At 51.2% G+C, this 25,607-nt stretch overlaps 1 protein-coding gene across 3 annotated transcripts; it reads right to left on the reverse strand.

Annotated features, from left to right (window-relative positions):
- On the reverse strand, positions 1 to 25,523 carry LMOD1 (leiomodin 1). 3 transcript variants are annotated; one of them, XM_040085742.2, is made up of 4 exons: positions 25,356 to 25,523; positions 18,823 to 19,004; positions 1,949 to 3,535; positions 101 to 846 (listed from the first exon to the last, which is right to left on the reverse strand). In XM_040085742.2, the coding sequence occupies exons 2-4, from the start codon at positions 18,997 to 18,999 to the stop codon at positions 820 to 822; spliced, it is 1,791 nt and encodes a 596-aa protein (XP_039941676.1). In that variant the 5' UTR covers positions 19,000 to 19,004; positions 25,356 to 25,523; the 3' UTR covers positions 101 to 819. The 3 variants fall into 3 exon arrangements, with proteins under 3 accessions (XP_039941674.1, XP_039941676.1, XP_039941675.1); XM_040085741.2 differs by lacking the exon at positions 25,356 to 25,523 and adding an exon at positions 19,655 to 21,668; XM_040085740.2 differs by lacking the exon at positions 25,356 to 25,523 and having other exon boundaries at positions 1 to 846; positions 18,823 to 21,668.
- Positions 25,524 to 25,607: the final 84 nt, after the last annotated feature.

A 25,607-nucleotide genomic window follows, 5' to 3' on the forward strand; every position in this document is an offset into this window, starting at 1 on the left:
AAGCATTGGGTGAGCTTTATTGCTGATGCAGTGGCCACTGTCATACAAATCGTAATCAAGGTGTCACAACAGGAAGGATGGGGGGGGGGGTGGGGGGGTGGTGGGTATGACCCCAAAACCTACTGCCCCCCTTGAGACGGTGCTTTCCCTGCTCTCTCTGAGGCAGATTTCATTTCCATGCTCTGAGGGTTCTGGGGGTCTCCCTGCAGTGCTGTGAGTGCATACAAGATGCCCCAAGCTCCTGGCCCAAGCCTGGATCCCCATGTCCCACCACTTTCATGCCCCCTCTCTCCCCAGCTGCTCCCTTTGCCAAACCTCCCATTCCTCCTGATGCCAAGCCTGAACCCCCAACTCTGCAACCACTGCTGTGCCTGAATCCCAAAACTCTGCTGGCCGCCCAGACACCTTGTGGTGATGTGACGATGGTCTGGGAGTCCCCTGCTCCCCCCTAAGGCTGGGGGTGCTCCTGCTCACCCCAGGCTGGACCCTGGGTAGAGGGTGCCAAACCCCTTTCTTATGCTCTGATGGGGGATTTCTGTAAGATCAGCTCTGCAGACCCCTGCTCTATTCTTGGCATCTTCAGCGGGGCACGGTGCTGGTAGAAGAGCGAGCTTGAAGGCTTCACAACCATCAAAAAATAAATACAACATCCTCCGTCATGTCCTGCTGGGCCCGGCCCGTTCTCCGTGTCCCAGAGAGATCCCTGATCCTTGCCGCTGGTCACTGCAGGTTCCAAAGGGTTTGTCATGGAAACAGTCATGAGAAAAGTCAGTGTCTGGGGGTCTGCCATGGGCTGCAGGGGAAAAATCCTCCCGCTCCCTACTGCAGCAGCTTCGGCAACTCCACCTGCAGGAAAAGACACCCCCGTTACTGGGAGAGCAAAGGGAGGGGGTGCAGGAATGTCCCTGACATGGTGCAGGGACATCCAGGCAGGGTGAGATGGGATACTGGAGAGAAACTCCTCCCTGTGAAGGTGGTGAAACCCTGGCACAGGGTGCCCAGGGAAGCTGTGGCTGCCCCATCCCTGGAAGTGTTCAAGGCTGGGATGGACAGGGCTCGGAGCAACCTGGGATAGTGGAAGGTGTCCCTGCCCATAGCAGGAAAGAGATGACCTCTAAGGTCTCTTCCAACCCAAACCATTCAATGACCTCTTTCTCTTGGCCAGGCTGGCTGTCCCCACACTCCAGCCCATAGACAGCTCAGCATGGACACAAACCACCCAGAGTGTGTGAGAGATTTCAAGGCTCTGTGCTGACACCTGCATTAGGCCCTTTTGTTCCAGCATAGTTATTACTGTGTGGGGTGCATACACGACAATGTTTTGCCCAAGGGTGTATTTATGGGCCTCCTGTATTAGGAGGACAGTTGCTGCCACAGCTTCCACAGGCCACCCTTGGCTAAAATAGTTTAGCTGTTTTGAGAACTAGGCCACACCTCTCCACTGGTCCCCAAGGTGCTGTGTCAGTACCCCCAGAGCAACATTCAGTCGTTCATATGTAAAGAGTTCAAAAGGCTTAGTCAAGTCTGGCAGCCCCAGAGCAGATGAAGCCACCAGCTATCCTGAGCCACCTTCCACCCCAGGGGCATGGGCTCAGCCATAACAAGAAAATATCAAGAGCCCAGTGAGTTATAAGTTATGGATGGCTGCTTCTTTGTGTCCCAAACCCTGGATCCTAGTGGATCTGCCCAACACATGAGCTCTGCCAAGGGATAGATCTGCACCTGTCATGCTCTCTGCCAAGGGATGGACCTGCTGACCCCATCTGCTCTGCAGGTGTAGTATTAGAGGATGGATCTTCTTTCCCCATGTGCTTGGCAAAGGGATGGATCTGCCCCTGTGCAGGGGTTGGGAGCAGGGACAGAGAAGGACACTGCCAGAGGGAAAATGGCTATGACCTCAGCCCCCAGCCCCACCCTGTGCATGGGCCCCACCTAGCCCTGCACTTGCCTTCTTGAGCTGTTTGAGGTTGCTGGAGCGAATGGCTGCCAGGAGCTGGTCCCGAGAGTTCTTCTCCTGGACTGGCAGCACCCGGTCTCCCAACTTCCTCTGTGTGGCTGGCGAGAGCGAGTTCTTCAGGTTCTCATTGATCATCAGTGGTGGGGCAAGTGGAGGAGGAGGTGGGGGTGGCATGGTGGGTGCCCCCCCTTTCTTGGGAGAACTTTTGGGGGAAGCCTTAGGGGATGGCTGTGGGGATGCTTTGGGGGACCCCTTCGGCAGCACTCCAGGCTTGGGCACCTCCAGGAGGTCTTTCTTCTCCCCCCGTTCCTGTGCCAGTTTCTGCTCCTGGAGGCGTTTCTGCCTCTGCCTGTCCATGTTTCTGCTCAGCAGGTTGGTGACGGTCATACGTGGCCCAGCCAGCTCGAAGTGGTAGCCTAGCTTCAGGAGCGTGGTGTTCTCCTTCAGGAGCTTGGCAATCTCCATCTCTGTCTTTCCCCCACAGATGTGCCGCTGGTTGTGGAAACGTAGCTCTGTCAGTGTGTTGTTCTGCAATAGTGCCCTGAAAATGGCCAGGATGCCCTTGCCTGTGATGTGGTTGGAGTCCAAGTTGATGCTTGTCAGCACCTTGTTGGACTTGAGCATTATGGCAATGGCGAAGGCCACGTGATCGTCAGCACGGGTGTTAGCCAGAGCGAACACCTTGACCACAGTGTTGAACTCCAGGGCCTCAGTGAAGCGCACCAGGGTCTCATTGTTGATGCAGTCAGAGTTGTTCACGTTGACCTCAGTCACCTCAGCATCGTTGTTCTTCACCTTCTCAATGAGCTCATCAAAGATGCTGGAGGCTTCATCGTCCTTGGCTTGATTGGCGGAGCTGCTGGAGGAAGGCTTGGAAGGGCTGCTCCCGGCTCCTGTCTTGGCCTCCTGTTTCTCCTCCACCTTTTCTGCCTTTTCTGCTTCTGCCTGGGATTTATCCTTTTCATCTGCCTTGGATTTTTTCTCAGCTGAAGCCTTTTCCTCTTCTTTTTTATCATTTTCTTTCTTACCTTCCCCTCTTATGTATTTTTCTGCCTGTTTCTTTGATTCTGAACTCTTCTCCTCCTTTTTGTCCTTCCCTGTGTCCTTTGATGCTGAATCTTTTTCTTGCTTTTTTTCCTTCTCTGTCTTCTCCTTTGCTGCTGAGACCTTCTCTTCTTCCTTTTTATCCTTTTCTGTACCCTTCTTTTTAAAATATGAGCTGTTCTCTTCCTCCTTTTTATCCTTCCCTGCATCTTTCTTCAATTCTGAGCTCTTCTCTTCCTCCTTTTTGTCCTTCCTTGTGTCCTCCCTCAACACTGAACCTTTCTCTTCCTCCTTCTTGTCCTTACCCATCAGCTTTTTCTCCATGGCCTTGACTTTATCGTTCATAGCTTTGTTCTCTTTGGTCTTTGTCTCAGTCTCAGCTTTACCTTTCAGGTCTGTTTTCTGAACACTTTCTTCCTTTTTAGAGTCTTTCCCCACTTTAGCATCTTGTTTCTGGGCCCGGTCTTTGGAAGGAGATTCCTTTCCTTTTTCATCTTGATTTTTGTCTCCCTTATTCTTGCTCAACCTGCTTTCCTAGGGAGAGAAAAACACCTGGGAATTACAGAAACAGGTGCCTCTGACCTGCAGACTTGTCACCCCAGTCTCACTGTCATTGACCTCTGTCACATGGGAACATCCTGCAGCCTGCAGATGGCCTTTGGAAGAGGAATGTTTGGCCCAGCTGAGGTTTCAGCTCCAGGGAAGGCTTCAGTGCCTTGAATGTAGGCAAAGCCTGCAAGACCCAGGCGTGATGAGGTCCTGCTGCAGTTCTCCAAGGCAGCTCTGCTCTCCTTCTGCCTCCAGCCCCCTCCCAAAGGGCTCTGAAGGTCTGCAGGATACTCTCTCTAACAGGCCATAAACTAACAAGCTCTAGGAGACACCTTCTCTCATATCCCCTATAAGTTATCATTTTTAAATAATTTTTCTAACTAGGAATGGAGGTAGTGCCTGTCTCCCTGTGAGCCCCAGGTGCTTTCCCACCTTTCCTAAATGTTTTCCAGCTGCATGCTTGGTAACTTTTCAGTCTGTAGCCCAACACTCTCCACAGTGTCCTGGATTTGTGTGCAAGCAGGGGAGCGTCCACAGCAGTGTCCCCAGTGACACTGCTGACCCAGCAGTCACTCCAACCCTGGGCTCTGCAAAACCATTCTCCTTTCAACAGCAGTTTGCAGTTTTGATCAGAAAAATGAGGAAATGGGAGCATGGTATTTATTGCTTCTTAAAGCATGTGGTTCTCCCAGCACATCTGCTTCCAGTGTCCAAAAACATCATAAGAGGGAAGGGCTTAACTTGGAGAGTCTGGGGGAAGGTCAGAAGGAAGTTTTGGTCATTTTTACAAGCACCTGACCCTTGCTCTTGGTACAGCCTGTCCTGGGCATTGCTGCTGGCCACAGCCAGCTCCCACAGCTTGGGGACACAGCCAGTGCCTCATTACAGCCTTCAGCCAAGGCTGATAGGCTGGGAGGGGTTTCTATCAGCATTGGTACAACCTTTGATACGGTTCCCATCCTTCTCTCTAAACTGCCAGAGGGCAGAGTTAGGTGGGATATTGAGAAGAAATTCCTCCCTGTGAGGGTGGCGAGGCCCTGGCACAGGTTGCCCAGAGAAGCTGTGGCTGCCCCATCCATGGGAATGTCCTAGCGCTTGGAGTGTCCCAGCTGGCCAGGGCTTGGAGCAACCTGAGATACTGGAAGGTGTCCCTGACCATGGCAGGAGGTGGAATGGGATGAGCTTTAATGTTCCTTCCAACCCAAAATAGTCTGGGACTCCAAGACATGAAACACATCTTTTCCCAAGGGAGAGGAGCCAATGCTTCAGGTGGCTGAAGGTGAACTTGACACTGGGACCAAGTTTGCTGCACAGTGGAGGATTGTACCATAAATTTCACATCAAGGTTTGGTGATTTAAATGCCCTTCTCCCTCCTCCATGGCTAGGGAAGACACAGGACCTCACCACTGGCCTGGCCCATCATCTTTCCTGGGGGGATTTTAGGACTTCAGGGAAAGGAGGAAGGAATGTGCCTCTGGGAGATGCAACTGTGATGCCTTTATAATCTCCCTGGAACCTCTCACGATTAGGACAGCACTGTGGCTTCATCCAGTGCCTGGAACCCCCAAATCTGAATCCTGACACCCCGGTCCTGCAGTCAGGCTGGCCTCCTCCTCTTCATCCTGGGGCTCCACAGTGTCCATGCTGGGGCAGCATGAGGCTGAGCTTTCCCCACACAGTACTGGCAGTCCTCAGGGACAGATTTTTGTGTAAAGAACTGGCTGTGCATGGGCAGCCCTGGAGACTGTTCGTACCTGGTATATAAACAGATGCCATTTGGGACAAGAGAGCTGTTTATTTAGTTAAGAGATTTCTTGGCTTCCTGGCACAAGGCTGAAGAGGGACAGGAAGGCTCATGCCAGACCCCTACAGAGCCTGGCCTGGAATCCACACTGGCCTCCTACTGCTGCTATCCCAGGGACCAGGGATGGGGCTCCCAGAGGTGTCCTGAGTGCTGCAGGGAGCAGGTGATGTCACCTCCTCTGGCAGTGAGCCAAGGGTCCTTCTCACCAAGCTGTGGCCTGTTCCCAGGACTAGGATGGTGCACTGATGCTCAGTGACATCCTGAAGCACCTCTGTGGAGAAGGAGCCCTGGCAGGAGCACTGTGGGATCAGGACACTGATATTACCCTGCCAGTACCCAGTAGGGCCTCTCCAAGGTGCTTGGTAGTGCCCAGATTGCAGGTTCCTGTGAGAAGGGACATTTATCCTCCTAAGGGCTCTGTGACCCTTTGGTGACCACAGGCTGAGCACCCCTCAAGTCAGAGCCAGCTGCCTCATCTCCACACCAACTGCTCCAAAAATCTTTGTCCTTCCCAGCCCAAGCTCACCCAGCCTAACACTGGGGAGCTCTGAGTCTCCCCTGAGCACCCTGGCCACATGCAAGACCAAGAAGAGCAAAGGCTTTGGCCAGGGATGAGCATATCTTGGAGAAAGGGAGAAAAACTCTGGTGAGAATGACCAGCAACTCCTCCCATGCTTGGAGAAGGTGATGGTTTACTCCAAGCAAATTAAACTAGAGGAAAATTAAATCCATGGAAAATCTCTGCCTGGGAAAGCTGCTGCAGCACATGCCAGAAATGTCTTGTTATCTGGTGAAAGCTTCCATGGATGTGTGTCCACTTGCTGTGGTGTGGGGCAGGTTTGGGGAAGGAGAAACCTGGAGCCAGAGAATGGGATGTGGGAAAAGGTGGGGGAAAAGGAATCAGGAGAAAGGGGGCTGGGAGAAGGCAGGGAAAAGAAGCTGGGGCAAAGGGAGCCAGTTGTGGCCTCAGGCATGGGAGCAAGGGAACACAACAGATATGCAGTGACCATCATAAGTGTTTCTGCCACTGTGGGTAGTGCTTGTGGGATCATTTGCATCCAGCAAATTTAGGATGCATCAGAAGGATCCCATCTAAGAGTTGCAGGTTACTGGAAGAAGTGCTGGATGGTTGCAGGGGGTGAGAGGGGTTCAAGCTGCTTCATCTCCTGCAAAGCTGCCTTGGGAGAGCCTTTGCCAAGCACCCAGCTCCAGCGGCAGCAGAGGGGGAGGAATCAGGAGGAAAAATGTTCAGGCAAGAAACTAGACCTGTGTTTCTAAACCCAAGGGTCACTCTGTCCCACCTCCATCCCTTGCTGGAGCCTGGGGACATCTCCAAAGCAGGTCTACTCTGGGCCCTGCCTGAGGCCACATATGTGCCCAGGAGGGAACATGTCCTTGTTCCCTCCTGCCTTTCCACCATCCCTGGGCTCTTGGTGTGTCCCACTGGCCCAGCCCATGCTGCAGGTGCCAGTCTCAAGTGTCACCAGCCCAGCACTGGTGATATTGCCAAAGTCCTTACCTCCAGGCTGGAAGTGCAGCTGGAAGTAGTGATTTATGGCAGAGCTGTGTGGCAGGGGTGGAGGAGAGAGAAAAGCACCATTCCCCTGCTCTGGAACCCCTGGCTGTCCCCGTGGCCACCAGCACAGCTTCTCCTGCAGCCCAGGGCTAGCTGTCCCCTCTTCATGGCCATCCTGAGTCCTGCCTGCTCACTCCTCTCTGCCCACTGGCATATTTACCTTGGGTACCTGGAAACCAGTGCTCCTACACCCCCTCTGTGTCATTCCCTCTGTCACAAGCACATTTATTAGGGGAATATTTTTACACAGCATGTCAGACCTTTAAAAATAAGCCTAATGAAAACAGCCTGGTAGTTGGTTGATTAATCACCAGTGTTTTGATGAACTGAAATGCCTTCTTGTTTCCTCTAAATAGACTAAAATGAGCATTGCCATGGCTTGTTAGCATTTGTAACCCTCAAACCCACTCAGATGTTGCCTTAAAAGGCAAAGGAGACTGGGAACTTCTTGCCTGGAATCCAAGCACTCACTCCAGCCTGAGCAAGGGATGGGACTGGGGATAGTACTGGGGATGGGGAGCTGGAGATGGAGTGAGGGTCTCACTTCCTGCCCTGAAAGCCTCACAGCTCATTTTGGGGTAGAAAATTGCTAGTAGTTAATGGTAGTTATTGATCTGGCTGCTTGTTCAGCAGGCAAAATGTGGGCACAGTCATCCTGTTGTGCCCAGAGCAGATTTGGAAGGGAAAGGGGAACATGGAGAGGGAGAGGGAGAGGGAGAGGGAGAGGGAGAGGGAGAGGGAGAGGGAGAGGAGAGGAGAGGAGAGGAGAGGAGAGGAGAGGAGAGGAGAGGAGAGGAGAGGAGAGGAGAGGAGAGGAGAGGAGAGGAGAGGTGTTACCCAGGGATTCACAAATCCTGTACCCAGGGTGAGGGACGGGGCACTTGGTAGCCCAGCAACTGCTGTTACATCAGTCCCTGGCAGAGGGGACACAAGGAAATACGTTTGCAGAAGTTTAGTCTTTGGAAGGGGCCAGCTTTCCCCAGCCTGCAGTTATTTTCAGAGGTGTATCCTGGGAAGAGTCTCTCATGGTCCCACCACAGCAGCCAAAGAACAAGAGGTGAGGATAGAATCTTGGGAGCATGAGCAGCTCCGTGCTGGCTCCAGGCAGGAGTACCCCACGGGGGTTCAAGGAGGGCTTGGCTGAAAGGAGGAAGCCAGAAGGCCTTCAAGATCAGGAGGGCATGGAGCTTCTGGAGTCCAGAGGAGGCCACACAGAAGGTCTGAGGGCTGGAGCAACTCTGATCTAAAGACAGACTGGGAGAGCTGGGGGTGCCCAGCCTGGAGAAGTGAAGGCTCTGAGGAGATCTTAGAGCCTCTTCCAGTACCTAAAGGGACCCCAAGAAAGTTGAAGAGAGTTGGGACAAGGGCCTGGAGAAAGGGACAAAGGGCAACGGCTTCCCACTGACAAAGAGCAGGGTTAGATGGGATATTGGAAGGGAATTCCTCCCTGTGAGGATAGTGAGGCACAGGCCCAGGTTGCCCAGAGTAGCTGTGGCTGTCCCATCCATGGAAATGTCAGGTTGGATGGGGCTTGGAGCAACCTGGGGCATGGGAAGTGCCCATGGCAGGGCTGGAATGGGATGATCTTTAAGGTCCCTTCCCACCCAAACCATTCCATGATTCCTGAGTCCAGGAGGCTCCTCACTGAGGGTGACTGCTGGGGACATGAGTCATGCTGGTCCCCATGAGGAAAGGGGCGTGTCAGCAAAAGATCTCAGGCCAAACCTGCACTTGCAGCTCCCGTGAAATTGGCTCCAGGAACAGTGAACTCAACCAGCCATGACACTGGCTCGGTTTCTAATGTCACCTGCAGCTGTAGGGGCCTCTGGAAGTTGAGGGTGAGACATTATCCTGTGATGATATGAGAACCTCAGGAGCACAACAGGGGAAGCCTGAGCCAGGACTGGGTCTATCCCAATCACCTGTACTGCTGGGAAATCCAGGCTAAGCTCCAGGGTGGCTGATGGTAGTTTCTGCACGTGCACTGGAGCCTACCATGACCCTCCTCTGGGGACCCACTACCTCCCTCCTTTCCAGCAGCTTTCCTGACATGGCCATGCTGGCTATCTGGCACATGGATTTGGCCACCAACAAAGACTGTTCTCCTAGAACCATGTTCCTGCAAAGCAACCACAACTCCTCCAGAGCTGAAGACTAGGGAATAACACCCAGGCTGAGGGGTTGTTCCTCTACCCCAGCTTGTGCTGGGATAATAAATTCCTGCTGCAGCCTATGGGACATTTTCCAGTTCATTTCTTGCAATGGCATGGCTTAGACAACACAAGCACAACTCCATTGGTTCCACACAAATCCTGAGTGGGTTTTGGAGGTGGAAAAATGGGGAAGTGGGGAAGTCCAGGGATGAGGGGAGACCTCTGAGACACAGACAGACAATTCACCAAAATCTCTTGGTCAGCTGCGGGGGTCCCAGACCAGACTGGTGGGGGAAGGAAACTGGGTTGAGTTACTTGAAGGAGCAGGTTTAGGGGTAATTATGAATCCATGACTAACAAGCCAATCTGCTTTCACTGCCTGGAGGGTTTCAGTCTGTCCTACACATGCTGCCAAGCCCTGTAAAGTCTCCAGAGCCACCACAAGACTCTGGAATTCAATCCACAGCTCTAACTTTGGGTATCACCCTCTGGAGACACCTGCCTACCCGCCAGACTCTGAGGTTCCCTCTGTCCCATCTGCCTATCCCAAATCCCAGCCAAAGCCCATGAGTGGGTCACCAGCGTGCCTCCACCCCTCAGTGTGACCCTGGGGCTGAGGAGGCTGAGCATGAGCCCTGTGAGAGCTCCCCAGGGACAGGGATGTCCTCTGAGACTGTCCCACTGCATGGAGAGGCCGTTGAGGTGGCTGGGGGCAAAGGCAGAGGGGTTGCAGGTTGTTTGATGTTCCTGGTATTTGGGTATCTGCTCCTGGAGAGGGTTGCTAGAGTCAAGCGAAACCACAACAAACTGCCCAAGCTCTTTTCTTCCATTCCTCAGCCAGTTTCTGGCTCTGTGTACCACAGCCCTGAGAGATGTAAGCAACTCCCTGCCCTGTCCTGCCTCACATATTATCCTCTCATTTTAATGAGTAACTCAGCTCTTCCCCTCCCCTTCTGCCCAGACCTCTCTGATCCCAAATATCACTGTGTCTTTGCATGTCTCAGGCCAATATGTTTTAAAAGTCCCCTTTCTGAAATGCAGAGCTGCTCTCCAGAGACTAGGCAGCTTCTCCTCCTGATTTGTATTTTTTTTTTCCCTGAATTAAGGCTGATGAATGTTTTAACTTGGTTTCCTTCAACAGAAGAGCTCCAGCCCTTCCATGGAGACATACAGCCATTTTCCAGAAAGCTGTAAAGCCACTGAACACTCTGCAAATGGAAACTTTTTCTCCTCTAACAAAATCATGTTTTAGAAGGCTAGGATTTTCTCTTCTATTTCCTACATTCCCGGCCCTTCTCCTGGCACTGCCATGGCTGCACTGGATATTTCTAAGATGAGACCTTCAACCTGGTAGTTTGGGATTAAAAAGGGCAGGGAATGCCAGCAGTTAACACCACCAGCACCTCTGGGCTTGATTTCTGCCCAGTGCACTTTACGGGAAGCCCACAAAAAGCATTCATCAGATTTCTAAGAACAGGAGAAGCCTAGCGAGTCTGAATCCTATTCATCAGATTTCTAAGAACAGGAGAAGCCTAGCGAGTCTGAATCCTATCTCCATCCTCTGTGTCATAAAGGCTGGACACTCAAGGAGCAGGACACTGCTCCCAGCTTCCTGGAAACACACAAATACACCTCCAGGCCCCTTGCTGGTGCAGGTATCCAATGGATCCCATTCAGCAGCCCATGGGACAATCACAGACACCCCTTGACAGAGGGCAAGATGATTCCAGGTCCTTGAAGCAGGTGAGATGACCCAAGCTCCATGTGCCTCCTTGGAAAATCAAACCAGTTTTGCTGGTCTTTGGTTGGCTGGTCATTCCCTTAAACAGTCTGTGGGAAACAGGAGCACCAGCTCCTCAGGCTCTGGCACCACTTGGGAGCTGCACCCCAGGACAGAGCACTCAGTGGGCATAGAGGTGGGCACGCCAAGGGTCACCATCTCTGGTTCTTGGGAACTGGAGAATTCCCTGTAAGGAACCAAATAGCAAATCACTCTCCTTGGCAGAGGCTGCCACAGCTGTGCAGCTGCTCATTCCCGTGCCAGGCATGCCCAACATATGCCATGGTGTCCCTGTCAGGAAGAGGGAGCCCTTGGAGCCTTCAGGAGCATGCAGCACAAGTCCTGACCCAAATACTGTGTGTAAGCCCTGGGCTGCTCAACACATGGTCAATGGGCTGCACAGGACACCTCTAAGACCTGGGCTGGCACTTCTCCAGTTGTGTTTCAGGAAATCACAGAATAATGGAATCACCATGGTTGGAAAAGCCCTCTAAGGTCATCAAGTCCAACCATTCCCCCAGCTCAGTCATGTTCACCACTAACCCATGCCCACAAGAGCCACATCCATACAGCTCTTAAATCTCTCCAGGGACAGTGACTCCATCTCTGCCCTGGACAGCCTATGCCAGTGCTTTACAATCCTTTCCATGCAGGAAATATCCAGTATCCAACCTGAACCTCCCCCGGCACAGTTTGAGGCCATTTCTTCTCGTCCTCTCCATTGTTCCCTGCAAGCAGAGCCTCATCCCCACGTGGCTGCTTTCTCTTGTCAGAGAGTTGTAGAGAGCCAGAAGGTCCCCCCTGGATCTCCTTTTTTCCAGGCTGAGTGCCCTCAGCTCCTTCAGCCACTCCTGCACCTCCAGACTCTTCCTCAGCTCTGTTCCCTTCTTTGCATATGCTCCAGGCCCTCAATGACTTTCTTGTCCTGAGCAGCCCAAAATTGTTTCCAGGATTGAAGGTGTGATGCCAGCAGTGCCATCACAGGCATTGCCCTGGTTCTGCTGCCACACCACGGCTGGGACAGGCTCTTGTTTCCACAACTCCAATTCCTTTCTGTTTTCATCCCTGTTTGCTCCACATTCTGGGCAGAGGAATGGACAGAGCAGGACTCTTGATCTTCCACAGTGTGTCTGTCCCCCGCCATCCTGCCAGCCACACCTTGGCTTCAAAACATATGCCCTGACACTGAGATCCTCTTGCTCCATCCCGCCATGATTCCCACACAGCAAAGGGTGGGATGGAGCAATATAACCGGTTAATCCCAGAGTCCTGCTGGGAGCTGAGTCACTGAGATGGTTTTAGCACATAAGTGATGTCATAGTGCTGCGAAAGAGAGGGATACATAATGGACCCAGCTCTTCTCCTCCTCCATACCCATTTATCAGCTCAACATAAACACATATTAAACCTCCTGGGCAGCTCAACCCATATAAGCTAAACACTCCAAACACTTCCATAGATTTATCTGCATCCCTGTTGTGCTTTATATAAATATAGAACTCAGATTTTTACTATTTTTTCCCCCAATTGACTAGAAATTCACGGGTTTTTTCCCTGCTTGTGTCCTTAGATGGACCGTGGATCTCCTAGACTTTTGTGTGCCTTTGGTGGGAGCTCTGCATCACTGGGAACACTTTGTGCTGTGGCTTGCCCTGGTCACAAAAGGAAAAAAGGAAAGCAAAGCTTCTGCCCCCAAAGGCATCATAAAAACACCAATCCAGCTCTGAAGGTCTTTCTCACACCATGTTTTTAGGAATGCAGATCAAAGATGCCTGTTTTCTCGCTTCACATTTTTCAGCTGTTCTCCACTCTGTGGATCCTTCTGGGAGCTGCCATAAGATTGTTCTTGCTTCTGTGTTTACCTTGGAGGGTCATTTTATCATCTGCTTCAGGTAACAGCTCCCGCTTCTGCTGCTTATCCCTCTTGTGACAGGGTTGTGACTTTTTCAGAAACTCAGAACGAAACACCAGAGCACAGACAGCAGTTTTCATTTCTGAGCAGTAAAAGGGATCTCCTGGACTTCAGAGAATTACAGAATCAATTTGGTTGGAGAAGACCTCTGAGACAGGTCTGACCTGTGACCCCCCACCTTGTAACCCAACCCAGAACATGAGAGTGCCACATCCAGGCATTCCTTGGACACCTCCAGGAAAGGAGACTCCACCACTGCCCCAGGCAGTCCTGTCCAATAGATGACCACCCTTTCCATGGAGAAATTGTTTGTGATGTCCAACCTGAACCTCCCCTGGTGCAGCTTGAGATCATTTCCTCTTGTCCTGTCCCTTGCTCTCTGGGAGCAGAGCCCGACCCCCACCTGGCTGCTTCCACCTGTCAGGGAGCTGGAGAGTGACTAGTGCAGCTGGAGGGACCATCTGTGGCCTCCTTTAAGGACAAAATAGGAACATCTCAATACATTTGGTTTCTTTCCAAATGTGTAACTAGTTTGGATATCCCTGGCTATCATCCATGGAGGAACGCAAAGCCCAGGAAGCTGCCAGCTCTATTCCCCTCTGTGTGCTGGTGGAAGTACCCACAGCTTTGCCCACTGCCCATGGGTCAGAAGCCTCTGGAGAAGCCTCTGGATGGGTGTCCCAGTGTCACCCACCCCTTTCACCTGTCTTGGAGGTCAGAAGCTCTTCAGAACAATATATTCTGTTCCATTCTCTCCTGTGAAAGGGATGAAGCCCTGGCACAGGGTGCCCAGAGAAGCTGTGACTGTCCCATGCCTGGAAGTGCCCAAGGCCAGGTTGGACAGTGCTTGGAGCATCTTGGGATGGAGCAGGGTATCCCTGCCCATGGTAGGGCTGACTGGAATGGGATGAGCTTCGATGTCTCTTCCCACCCAAAACAGTCTGGGATTCTGATATTCTTTGGACTTGATGATCTTAGTGGTCTTTTCCAATCATAAAGATTCTCTGATTAGGTAAAAGAGACCAGGTCAGGACATGGCTAAAAGAAAGGCAAGAGCTGGGAATTAGTGCAGACTCTTGGAAGGGAGGAGGAACTCCTGGCAGTCAAAGAACTGGCTGATAAACAGAAGAGCAGAGTTTCAGTACACATGTTAGGCACAAACTGGGAAGATGTTCAAGGAATGATATAACCCCTGCTATACCCTTGTTTTCAAATTTCCTTGAGTCTGAACCAGTGAGTTAAATAAGGAGCTTGTTTTTCCTCCAGATATTTTCAGGAAAAGATGATAAACTTTGAGCATTAATAAGAAATTTAAATCCTGGGTTGCTTGCCCATGGTATTGAAGAAGGGCTCACTGTTGAGGATCTCCACTTTCCATGGAAGGAAATCAAGTGACTGGATTAAAGATCACCCGGCAGCAAGTTCCAAGCCTGAGAGAGCTAGAAAGGAAGGCAGGACTTTTTACAAGACCTTACCAATGTCCAAGGTCTTGTGAAAAGAAATCCTTCTCCATGGCAATAGGACTTGCTGTTCTCTGGACCAGCTCATACAGACCCCATCTCCTCACACAGCTCAGCTCTCAAAGAAACCCATCCCACAGGGACAGCTGCACAGAGCCTCTGTGCCCTGGCACACGCAGCTTTTCCTCTTCTGGACAGAAATACCAGGCATGATACAATGATTTCAAGTGACAGCAAGTCAGTTGTGCCCCAAGTAACTCATGGAATCCTAGACTGGTCTAGGCGGAAAGGGACCTTAAAGATCATTCTGTTCGACCTCCTGCCATGGGCAGAGACACCTTCCACTATCCCAGGTTGCTCTAAGCCCTGTCCAACCTGGCCTTGAACACTTCTGGGCATGGGGCAGCCACAACTTCTCTGGGCAACCTGGGCCAGGGCCTCACCACCCCCCAGGGAAGAATGTCTTCCCAATATCCCATCGATTCCTGCCCTCTGGCAGTTTAATACCACAGCACCAACTTCACAGCATATTTCTAACTGGAATTTCTCTCATTATGTCATTGGCTGTGACAGTAAAGAGCCATGAGTTAATAGAAATCATATTTTTGTTTATCTACTCATGAATATTCATTTAATTCCAGCTCCTGTGACACATGGACCTTGTTGAGTACAACCAGAGAGGGGCACTAGCCCAAGCTCCATCCTTGAGCTGGGTTATACTTCCATTTATTAGCAAGACAAAATTAAGACTAATTTATTACTGCACCACCAAGATGGGAATTTGGCTGCCCAGTGTGGAAAGGCTGGGGCAAAGCTCACATCTATTTTGGGCTGTTTATAATCTGCTTCCTAGTTACCCAAGTTTGCCCTTTTCATCACTAAGAAGATGTGTTATTTTGTAGTTAACAATATTTCTAAATATACCCACTTCTCCCAATATTTAGGTGGAAATGGAGGTGCCTGGAGCCAGTCCAAGAACAGGGCAATGACTGCAAGAACAGTGAGATAGGCAGAAACTCAGCCTTTCCCTTCAAAATACCTTATTTTGCACTTCGGAGGAATTCCTGCTAACACACAACATCCCACAATAGATATTCCCATTAGAAGGCATGGAAGAACAGCAGGGAAGACATAAGAAGGACATGGAACTTCTGAAGCAAGTCCAGAGAAGGCCACAGATATGGCCTGAGGGCTGGAGCTCCTCTGATCTGAAGGCAGACTGGGAGAGCTGGGGGTGTTCAGCCTGGAGAAGAGAAGGCTCCAAGGAGATCTTAGGCCTGAAAGGGGCTCCAACAGAGCTGGAGAGAGACTTGGGACAAGGGCCTGGACTGACAGGCAGGACAAGGGGGAAAAGCTTCCCACTGCTGGAGGACAGGGTTAGATGGGATAGTGGAAGAAATTCTCTCCTGTGAGGGTGCTGAGGACCTGGCACAGATTGCCCAGAGAAGTTGTGACTGCCCCATCCCTGGAAGTGTCCAAGGCCAGGCTGGATGGGGCTTGGAGCAACCTGGGATAGTGGAAGGTGTCCCTGCACATGGCAGGGCTGGAATAGGATGATCTTTATGGTCCATTCCTAAACCATTCCATGATTCCAAGAACTATGGACAGACAAACTGTAGCCCAAGGACAAGAATCTGTCCTCCTGTCCCTCCCTACTGAAGAGACATCACAGACACAGTGCCTGGCATTCCTAATTTAAGGCATTGAGAGAAACCTTTGCAAGCCAGAAGCAGATGTGTGATTGGGGCAGGGAGTGGGGTGGGGGGGGTGGGGGAGGCGGTGGGGGTGTGGAGAAGCCCAGGCACAAGGTCAGGGAAGGAATGGGAGGTAATTCCAGTGGGAATTACCTGTGAACATCTGGAAGATCTTATCCTGTGTCTGTGATGTCTCTTCAGGAGATCTCTTTAGAGCCTTCACCTCTCCAGGCTGGACATCCCCAGCTCTCCCCGTCTGTCTCCAGATCAGAGGAGTTCCAGTCTTCAGAGCATCTCTGTGACCTCGTCTGGATTTGCTTCAGAATACTGGGAGCTGTTGATGGAGAGGGTCTGGGATGGAAATGCATTGGGTGATGTCTGCACACCCTGGGTGAATGCCAACCCTGTGGGAGTGCAGCCACCATGCCTGTGGCTGGCACAACATGAAATCTGCTGACACATGAGAGGGATTTGTCATTGGAGACCTCAGAGCTCTGAGCAGCTGAGAGAGAGCTCAGCACCTGCCTGGGGTGCTCTGGATGGCTCCATGTTTTCATTCCATCCTGCAGCAAAACATAGCTCTGGGGCTTCTTCAGACAGACAGGACCATCGGCTTCCTGCACTGTTTTTTCTGACTGTTCTTGTGGTCTGATCATCCCATCCCACCCCATCCCACCCCATCCCACCCCATCCCACCCCATCCCACCCCATCCCATCCTCGGGTCCCACGGAAGAGCACAGCCCTACTTCACCATCAGCATGATCTGATTTGCCAGCATTGCAAACTGGCATTTTCTAGCTACTAATCCCAGATCCTAACAACAGCAGGGAGGAAGGGGTGTAGGATATACTTTTTTTCTTGGCCTCCAGGGACTGAAATAGAAGAAGAAAGTCGGTTCTGCACTATCCACTTACTGCAATGCAATTGAACTGGGACACTTTCACTGACAAACTTGGCCTGTCACCAATTTCCTTTGTCTTCCATGGCCTGAAGCTCCTGAACTCAGAGAGCAGCAGGAGCTTTTCCAGGACCCCTGTGCCGTGCTCCCCTCCAGCCAGAGCCCTACACCCTTTCCCAGGTGTCTCTCCTCCCCAGGCCATCCCTGTCCACATCCCAAGTCCTCTCCCACTGCACACACACTCTCAGGCATTTCCAAACAACATTATGCTTAACCGGGCAATTTCCCTGGTCTCTTTTTAACAAAACTCACAAATTTCCTCCCTTCCTCCTGGTCATAGACATTTCCCTATACCAGGTCCCAGTCAACCCCTCATGTTCCAACAGTTAATACTTAAACAGCAACACAAGTGATGTCAAATCCAAATGTCCCCCCACCTGAAAAAGCTGATTTTACAGTGTCACCTCTTGGGATCACCTGCAAAACAGTGGTCACTGGCATGTCTGGTCCCACACAACAGCATTTCCCTCTCCAGGCAGGTTTGTCCTGCAGCACCTGCACTTCCCCACCACAGGGAAATTTTCTGCTGGTGAGGAAATCAAGGCAGAGCCTCTGTGGTGAAAGGCGCAGCATTCACTGTCCCCCAGCCCATGCCAAGCACCACATATAGAAGGTGAAAGCTGTTCCTTATCCTCAGAGCCAGAGGGAGCTCACAGGCTACCCAGGACAGGGGTGTAGAGGAACAATTTAACCCCTTGTTCAGCTCTCCAAAATCAACCTTCAGTTATTTCTCCTATACGTGCAGTTTTCATTCCCAATCCTCCCAATATTTAGAAGGGAATAAGGATGCCTAGGCCACAGTCAGGAGAGGACCCTCCTATATAAACTCCATAAATAACCAGAAAAAGAAACTTCCAAGTGCTCTGGGGTAGTTACAGATTGACTACCCATCTGGAAGACGCAGGGTACAGCTGGGTGACTTGGAATAGATCTGGAATCAGAACCAGAGCAGAGGGGCAGCCACATAATACTTGGGTCTGCTTGTGCTGCTGACACTCCCCAGCCCTGCCCCAGCACAGCAGATGTGACATGAAACCAGCCTGTGACTACATGGTTCAACTGCTGAAGAGTCACTATCTTTCACTTTCTGGCTCAGTCTGCCGTGAAAAACTAGGGAAACCAGATACTTCCCAGGCTTCCACGCACAAAGCACATACCAAATATTCTAAGTAGGACTGGCTCCCACTAAGGCACAATACAAAAAGAGAAGGACTGACATGAAGCTCTCGAGCTCCGAGCAAACTCCTAAAGGATTTTCCAGGTGCAGAGAGTGAGATAAATATACCCAAATCAAAGTAAAAGAAGGAATTTTAAGTGAACAATAAATACAAAACAAATGCCATAGGGTAAAACCTGCTTCTTGATGTGATTTCCACAAAGCAGCAACCATTCCACAAGAACCAGAGACTGTTTAATCTTTTGCATAAGAAGAACTGAAAGGATCTTTCACAGACTAGAGATCTCCAAAGGAGGGAAAAACCCCCAAAACCCAAAAAACAAACAAACAACAACCTCCCCAACCAAATCAAACCAAATCAAACAAACAAACAAACCAAACCACAAAACCCCACACAGCCCGTGGGATCGCTGTCACTGCACCGGTCCCTCCAGCAGCCTCCTGGGAATCCCAGCTCCACTCCCAGCCCTGCCCAGAGATGTTAGAGCAGGGGCACGGAGAAAATCCCTGGCACCAGCACAGATTTTGACTTTGCTATTAACACCGGAATTTTATGGGGCACCCTGTTCCCTCCCGGAGTGCCTGGACCAGCATCGTAGTCTCTCCGGAACATCTATTCCTCCTCAGCAAGCGCACGCCTTTCTCGGGTTTTGTGTTTTCCATCTCATCTCTCACTCAGCCCGGGGTGGGGTGGAGGGAGGTGTGTTTGAGGTGTGTTCCCACCTTTCCCGCAGCAGCAGAGGGGATGTGACTTACGTCTATCGAGTGTTCCCGCTGCAGGAGCCTCCTGGTGTCCTTGTCGTGGTGGTTGAGCGCCGTGTCACAGTTTTTTGGGCCAGGTGAGGAGTTTTCTGATTGGTTTGTCTGACTGCGTTCCACAGGGATGCTCCCATCCGCATCCACCACATCCAGCTCCTTTTCCAGCTCCTCCATCTCCTCTGGAGACAAAGTAGACAATAAATTGTCTATATCTGGATCTTCACTAACTTGTCGCCGGTATTTGGCCACTTTGGACATCTTGGCTCGCTGGCGAGACACGGTGGCGGTTGTGTGGTACCCAAAGTAAGAGAAAAAAAAAGAAGCCGAAGCTCCAAGGCTGCTTCCCGAGCGGCAGCAGCTGCTGAAGTGTTAAATCTCAACAGCTCTCCAGCCGGGGATACGGCGGTAATCCAGAGGGGACACCCCTCGGTCCAAGAGTTGGCCAATAACAGGGTCCAGTAGCGGTTCGGCCGCTGGGAAGCCAATGGAGCCCGGCGGGAGGCGGGGAATGGTGCTATCAGAGAAGCCTGAAACCCGAGGACATTCCAGGGAACCATGCAGAGCTACATGACCAAATTTAGTCCGAAGCATTTCGCCTTTTAAAGGCAATGGGCCAACCCAGTGAGAAAACAGGGAAAAATGCACCGGCCGGCAGGCCGGGAGTGGGAGGTAGAGGAGGCAGCCCCAGCCTGTGCCATGGCGACCGGGGGTCTACTAAAGTGGGCAGCGTGGCTACGAAGGGATGCGGGGGGCCGCTGCTGTGACAGTGACAGCTCCTGGTTAAAATCGGCAAGGAAGCACCCGCTTCAGAAGAAGTTTTCCTCTTTACCCCGCTGCAGTGTGGGATCGGTGCCGTCAGACGCGCTCAGCCCTCGGGAAAGAGCTGGAGGTGGTGGTGTTGAGGCAGACTGGTTTCCACCGGAGAGATGGAGGCGGCATGTAGCGAATGCTCCCAGCTCTGCAGACCTGTCCCCTTGGGGACTCTCAGAGCTCCTACCGACCCTCAGACCCTGAGGGGCTGTTCCTGCAGCTGCTCTTCCTCACACATCCCCACTTCCCCTCACCAAGCCCCAAAGACATCCCTTCTTCTGCACAGATGGAAATCCTAGTCTCCCCTTCTCCTGGTCCACACAGTGCCCTAAGCCTGGGCTTTGGCTGGCAGCACCAACTTTCCATTTCCCTAATTCATACTGAAGCTTTACTGGCACATGGGAGTTCTCCCACAGGGACAGGAGACAGGCTTTTCTCTCCAAGTTTCCACGCAGATTTACCCCATGTCCAGCATTTTGTATCCATTTGTTATCCTGCCTGCTTCCTCCTGGTTTTCTTCATCCTTTATCATCCTTCTAATATTTACTGCTTTCTCCCAGGCCTCTCTCTGCTTACCCAAGCAAGAAGCCCTTTGGTGTTTTTTTGACAAAACAAGCTCCCCTAGGATTTTCCTCACACTAATCACCTCCTCCACCTGCCTTCCTGGCCAGATCCCACCCTGCACACAGGCACAGGGTGCTCCAGGTCAGTCTCCTAGTGCTGTGTTTAACAAACTAGACATTCCCATCCTGACAGGAAATGTACTTTCTTGGTGCATTCCAGATTTTCCTTTATCTCCAGTGCTGCAGTGCCCAGGTCCTGCTCATATCCTTCCTATGATTCACCAGCACAACTGAGATTTTTTCCAGACTGTAGAAGAAACCATTAGGTTTAGTTTCCAAGTGCACAAACTTAAACATTGCTGTGGTGGATTCCACCCCCATCATTTCTGTTTCCCTGATCCTGCAACCCTGGTCTTGGTGCTCACTGGCACTGGGAGGGACACAGCCATTCTCTTCCCCAGCTGGCCTCAGACACAGAATCATTGAATGATTTTGGCTGGAAAGGATCTTATAGCTCACCACGTTTCATCCCCTGCCATGGCAGAGACATCTTCTACTGTCCCAGGTTGCTCCAAGCCCCATCAAGCCTGGCCTTGGACACTTCCAGGGATCCAGGTGCAGTCATAGGTTCTCTGGGCAACCTGTAGCAGGGCCTCACCACCCTTGCAGGGAACAGTTTCCTCCCACTATCCCATCTAACCCTGCCCTCTGGCAGTGGGAAACCATTCTCCCTTGTCCTGTCACTCCAGTTCCTAGCGAAAAGTTCCTTTCCATCTTCCTTGACTCTCCTTCCCCAGCACTGCCACAGTTGTGACAGTGCTGAGGGCAATAGAAACCACAGTGAATTTAGCCTTTGGTGTCTGTTTGGTGCCATTTTGCCTGAAGAAGCCAAATAAATCTCTTGTTTGTTCCACCTTAATGCAGCCCTAGATCTCTCTAAGTTCCTGTCTGGTCACTTTTCAGGATACAAGGCTGAAAATGTTTTAACACTGTGTGCTTTGGAAGAGAAATTTGAGTTACACAATCTGGAGGTGGAAGAAATTAACTGACAGGAGGGTGTCAGGCTTTTTGCCCAGGGAACAAGAGACAGGACAAAAGGAAATGGCCTCAAGTTGCACCAGCAGAGGTTTAGGTTGGATATTGGGAAAATTTCTTCCCTGAAAGGATTGCTCAGTCCTGGCACAGGTGCCCAGGGCAGTGGTGGAGTCCCCATCCCTGGAGGAATTTACTGGGTTAGTTGTAGTTCCGGGACAGTAGTTGGACTTGATGATCTCAGAAGGCTTTACCAACCTATACAAGTCCATAATGCTATCCCTATAAATGTCCAACTCTGCAGTATTTCTACGGTATTGTTGTGCTCAGTCATCAAGTGCCTATAAGAGGTGAGCAACAAACTGGAAGTTCATTTCCCAACTGGAAAGCGCACAACACAAAGGTAGCGAGGAATCACATCTTTGTGTCTGCTTCTTCTTGGAACAATCCAAGCATTCCTAGGTGTGCCACCCCTAGCTCCAGGGACAGCACATGTAGACAGCCCTAGGGACAATCTGCAGCGCTAAGCCAGAGAAAGAATCCTTCTACCTAAAAGGGAAATCTGGAGTTTTCACTGTCTGTCTTTCCTTTGTAGTAAATTGTTGCAAACTTTCCCATGTTGTAAATTGGTTTTCAATACGATAAAATCTCAATTTTGTCATTCCCGAACCTTGATTCTTGTGATGAGAAGTACCACATAGCAAATTCCCTAAGAAGCTGTGAATGTGGCCTGGGAGACTCCAAATTTCTCCTGAAGTATCACCCATCCTTTACTGATCCAGGAGTCCACAACTGTTGCGCACTCCTCCCCTGCACTGCAGAGCCAGGCAGAGGTAGCACAGAGCATAATTCTGTGGGAAAATATTCCCACATTAACAGAAAATCTGGGAGAGAAGCAGGGGGCATCCCAAACTTGTCATGGTTTAGAGTGGGTAGTCTCACTGCAATTTATCTTGGCCATCACACAGCCCTTTTTAATTGGGATATTGGCACAGTTCTGTTAGACCATACTCCACAGGGTTCTTGGGCTTGTAGAAAGAAAACAGTAGAAAAAAAATTTGTGTTTTCACCACAGAATAAGAGAAGCACTGGATATGTCTGCACTAATTGGCCCTTCATGGGCCAGCAACTGGGACTGGGGATGTGTTTGGGGACGCTTGGGCCATGCTCTGGAGCTGGTTCCAGCCACGACAATGTGAAATAGTGAAGTACAGAATCCCAGAATTGTTGGGGTTGGAAGGGACCTCTGGAGATCATTGAGTCTGACCCCCTTGCTTGGGTTGGGTCACCTGGTGACACAGGAACACTTTCAGGTGGGTTTTGAGTATCTCCAGAGAAGGAGACTTCACACCCTCCCTGGGCAGCTGTTCCAGTGCTCTGCCCTCCTCCACACAAATTCTTCCTCCTGTTGAGGTGGAACTTATTGGTGTTTAGTTTATGGCCATTGTTTCTCATCCTGTCATTGGGCACCACTGAAAAATCTGGCACTATTCTATGACACCCCTCGGAGATATTTGTCTGGATTGATGGTATCTCCTCTCAGTGTTCTCTGGACTAACCAGGCCTAGTTCTTGCAGTCTCTCCTCATCAGGGAGATGGTCCAGGCCCTGTGTGGTTCAGAGCAGTGGGATGTGGTGTGGCTTGGCACACGGGAGCTCTTGGCAGCTCTGAATCCATCAGTCCTGGATTTATTTGGATCCCATCTCCACAGCAAACAACACCTCAAGGGCACTAATGAGAATTTCCAAACCACTGGCTTTGAAGCACCATAACAAACCATTAGAGAGGAGAGACAGAGGCAGATTAAGCAGCTTTTTCGGGAATATTTACAAACTCTGGCACAGATGAGAAAGCCTTCCGTGCCCCCACCTCACTCATCGCAATCTGGGACCAACCATCTGCCTTTATTCTTCCCTATTAGCTGATAAAGGACAGCTGAACTTTGGATGGATTCCTCTAGCCTGTTTTCTTTCCCTTTCCTTCAGAGCCTGCAGGAGGAGAGGTTGAAAACTGATCTTTTATAATTTTCTAAGTTGTTCTCTGAGGAGTTACATTTCCCTGCCTAGCCACAACAGGTGGTGGGTGTCTTGTGGCCAGTGAGAGAAATCACTTCTCTCCCAAACCCAATGCATCTTTATCCAAAACCTCCTCTCCAGACACATGCTCACACAACAGCAAGAGTGGAGAAGATTACGTATTTTGGGAAACTAACCAAATCCTGGCTGTGGGGAAACTCAGTAATCCCAGAAAGCCCTTTGATATGTCCCCTGAGCCTGCCCAACGGTGCCACCAGGTACCTTGGGTGATGCTGAAGCTCCCACACCTCATCGACCCACCATGTTTCACCAGCTCTCCCACAGCTTGTGAAAGGTGGGACCAGAATGAGCATTTGGCCTGATGTAATTAACCTACCATTAGGGGTAAGGATAAGGGCTATAGCAAAGAACTGCCACCCTGGGAAGGGTCGGATCAGTCACAAAATAATGGAATTGTTGGGTTTGAAAAAGTTCTCTAAGCTCCCCCAGCACTGCCAGGGCCACCACTAACCCATGTCCCTAAGTGCCACAACCATATGTTTTTTTAACTCTCCAGGGATGGTGATTACACCACGGCCCTGGGCAGCTGTGCCAGGGTCTGACCAACCTTTCCAGGAAGAAATTTTCCCCAGTATCCAAAGTGAACCTTCCCTGGCCCAACTTAAGGCCATTTGCTCTTGTCCTGTTCCTTGTTCCATGGCAGCAGAGCTGATGCCTGATACCTCTCCCCCTCTCCTCTCTGCCCCAGCTACACCCTCCTGTCAGGGAGTCTTGAAGAGTGAGCAGGTCCCTCCTGAGCCTCCTCTTCTCCAGGCTGAGCCCCTCAGCTGCTGCTGGTGCTTCAGCCCCTCAATCACCTTCCTGAACTGAGGGGCCCAGAACTGACCCCGGGATTGAAGGTGTTGTCTCACCACTGCCCTGCACAGGAGGATGAAGTCACAGCAGTGCCAGAGGACACAGGAGTGGGGAGAGCTGCTCTAGTGGCTGAGAGAAGCCAAGATTTCCTACTTTCCTCATCTCCCCTTCTTGGCCAAAGCAGAAGCCAGAATACCACCTCCTGGGCATCTCCAAAACTGCATGACCTCCACTCCCCTACCTTAAATGAGGCCAAACACACCTGTTTGTGAAACCCTGGACATCTTTTAAAGCCTCAAAACCAAACACAACAGGTGGAGCATTCTAGCTCCTTCATGGTGCTTCAGCCCATTATTTATTAAAACAATTATGTCCTTGGAGAACAACCTGTTTTGCATTCAGTTTTTGCTGTCAAATGATTTGCTGTGTTACAGGAGAACAGTGTATACTGTTAAATTAGGAGTAGAAAAGAATAAGCAATTTACAACTTAGAGTTGTAAACCACTGGGTAGTGCAAGGCTCCAGGGTAGAAAAGGAGGCTGAGTGGCGACCTTCTCGCTCTCCACAGCTCCCTGACAGGAGGGTGGAGCCTGGTGGGGGTAGAGCTCAGGTTCCAGGAACAGGTGATGGGACTAGAGGGAACACCCACATCTTGTGCTGAGAGCTTTGCAAGCTGCCCAGGAATCTTCTGCCAGAACAGACACTGTTCTCTGGATTCCAGCTCTGCCTGTCCAGGGAACTGATCTGGTGATAGGGACATCAAGTCCCAGCTACATGCAGAACCACAGGAGCGTCCCCTGGGACACGTGAGGTCAGCCCAGCCCACGCAGCATGCATTCTGGCATGAGCCCAGAATGAGACGGGCTTGGACCCTGATGTTCTAGGCCACGTTGGACAGACTTGGAGCAATTTGGTCTAGTGGAAGATGTCCCTGCCCATGGTAGGGGGTGGAATGAGATGAGCTTTAAGGTCCCCTCATCCCCAAACCACTCCATGATTCCATGAAATCTGGAGTAGAGTGGTTTGTCCTTGGAGAAACTTGCACAGGTACTGTTCCTAAAAAAGCTGGAGAGGGACTTTCGACAAAGGTCTGGAGTGACAGGACAAAGGGCTTCCCACTGACATCCCATCTAACAAAGGGTTAGATGTTAGGTATTGGAAAGGAATTCCTCTCTCTGTGAAGATGGTGATGCCCTGGCCCAGGTTGCCCAGAGAAGCTATGGCTGGCCTTTACCTGGAAATGTCCAAGGTGAGGTTGGCCAGGGCTTGGAGCACCCTGGAATAGTGGAAGGTTTCCTTGCCCATAGCGGGAGCGTGGCACTGGATGGAATTTAAGGTCCGTTCCACCCAACGGATCCGTCGCTCTGGGATTTCTCCCCTCACGGCTCGGCGACGCCCCCACCATCACTGCGCCTGTCAATCAGCGCTGGGGCGGGGCCTGAATTTACGCACGCGCAAACACGTCCGCGCTCCGCACTCGTCCCGC

Source organism: Hirundo rustica, chromosome 24, assembly GCF_015227805.2.
Source record: "Hirundo rustica isolate bHirRus1 chromosome 24, bHirRus1.pri.v3, whole genome shotgun sequence".
In the NCBI taxonomy this organism is placed as follows: domain Eukaryota; kingdom Metazoa; phylum Chordata; class Aves; order Passeriformes; family Hirundinidae; genus Hirundo; species Hirundo rustica.

Bases quoted from the DNA above. Each gene is read 5' to 3' on its own strand.
- LMOD1 (XM_040085740.2), bottom strand. From the start codon at position 19,083: ATGTCCAAAGTGGCCAAATACCGGCGACAAGTTAGTGAAGATCCAGAT. The intron at 3,536-18,822 runs GTAAGTCACATC...TTCTCTCCCTAG, and splicing joins AGCGGGAACACTCGATAGAC to GAAAGCAGGTTGAGCAAGAA. The intron at 847-1,948 runs GCAAGTGCAGGG...CTTTTCCTGCAG, and splicing joins ACCTCAAACAGCTCAAGAAG to GTGGAGTTGCCGAAGCTGCT.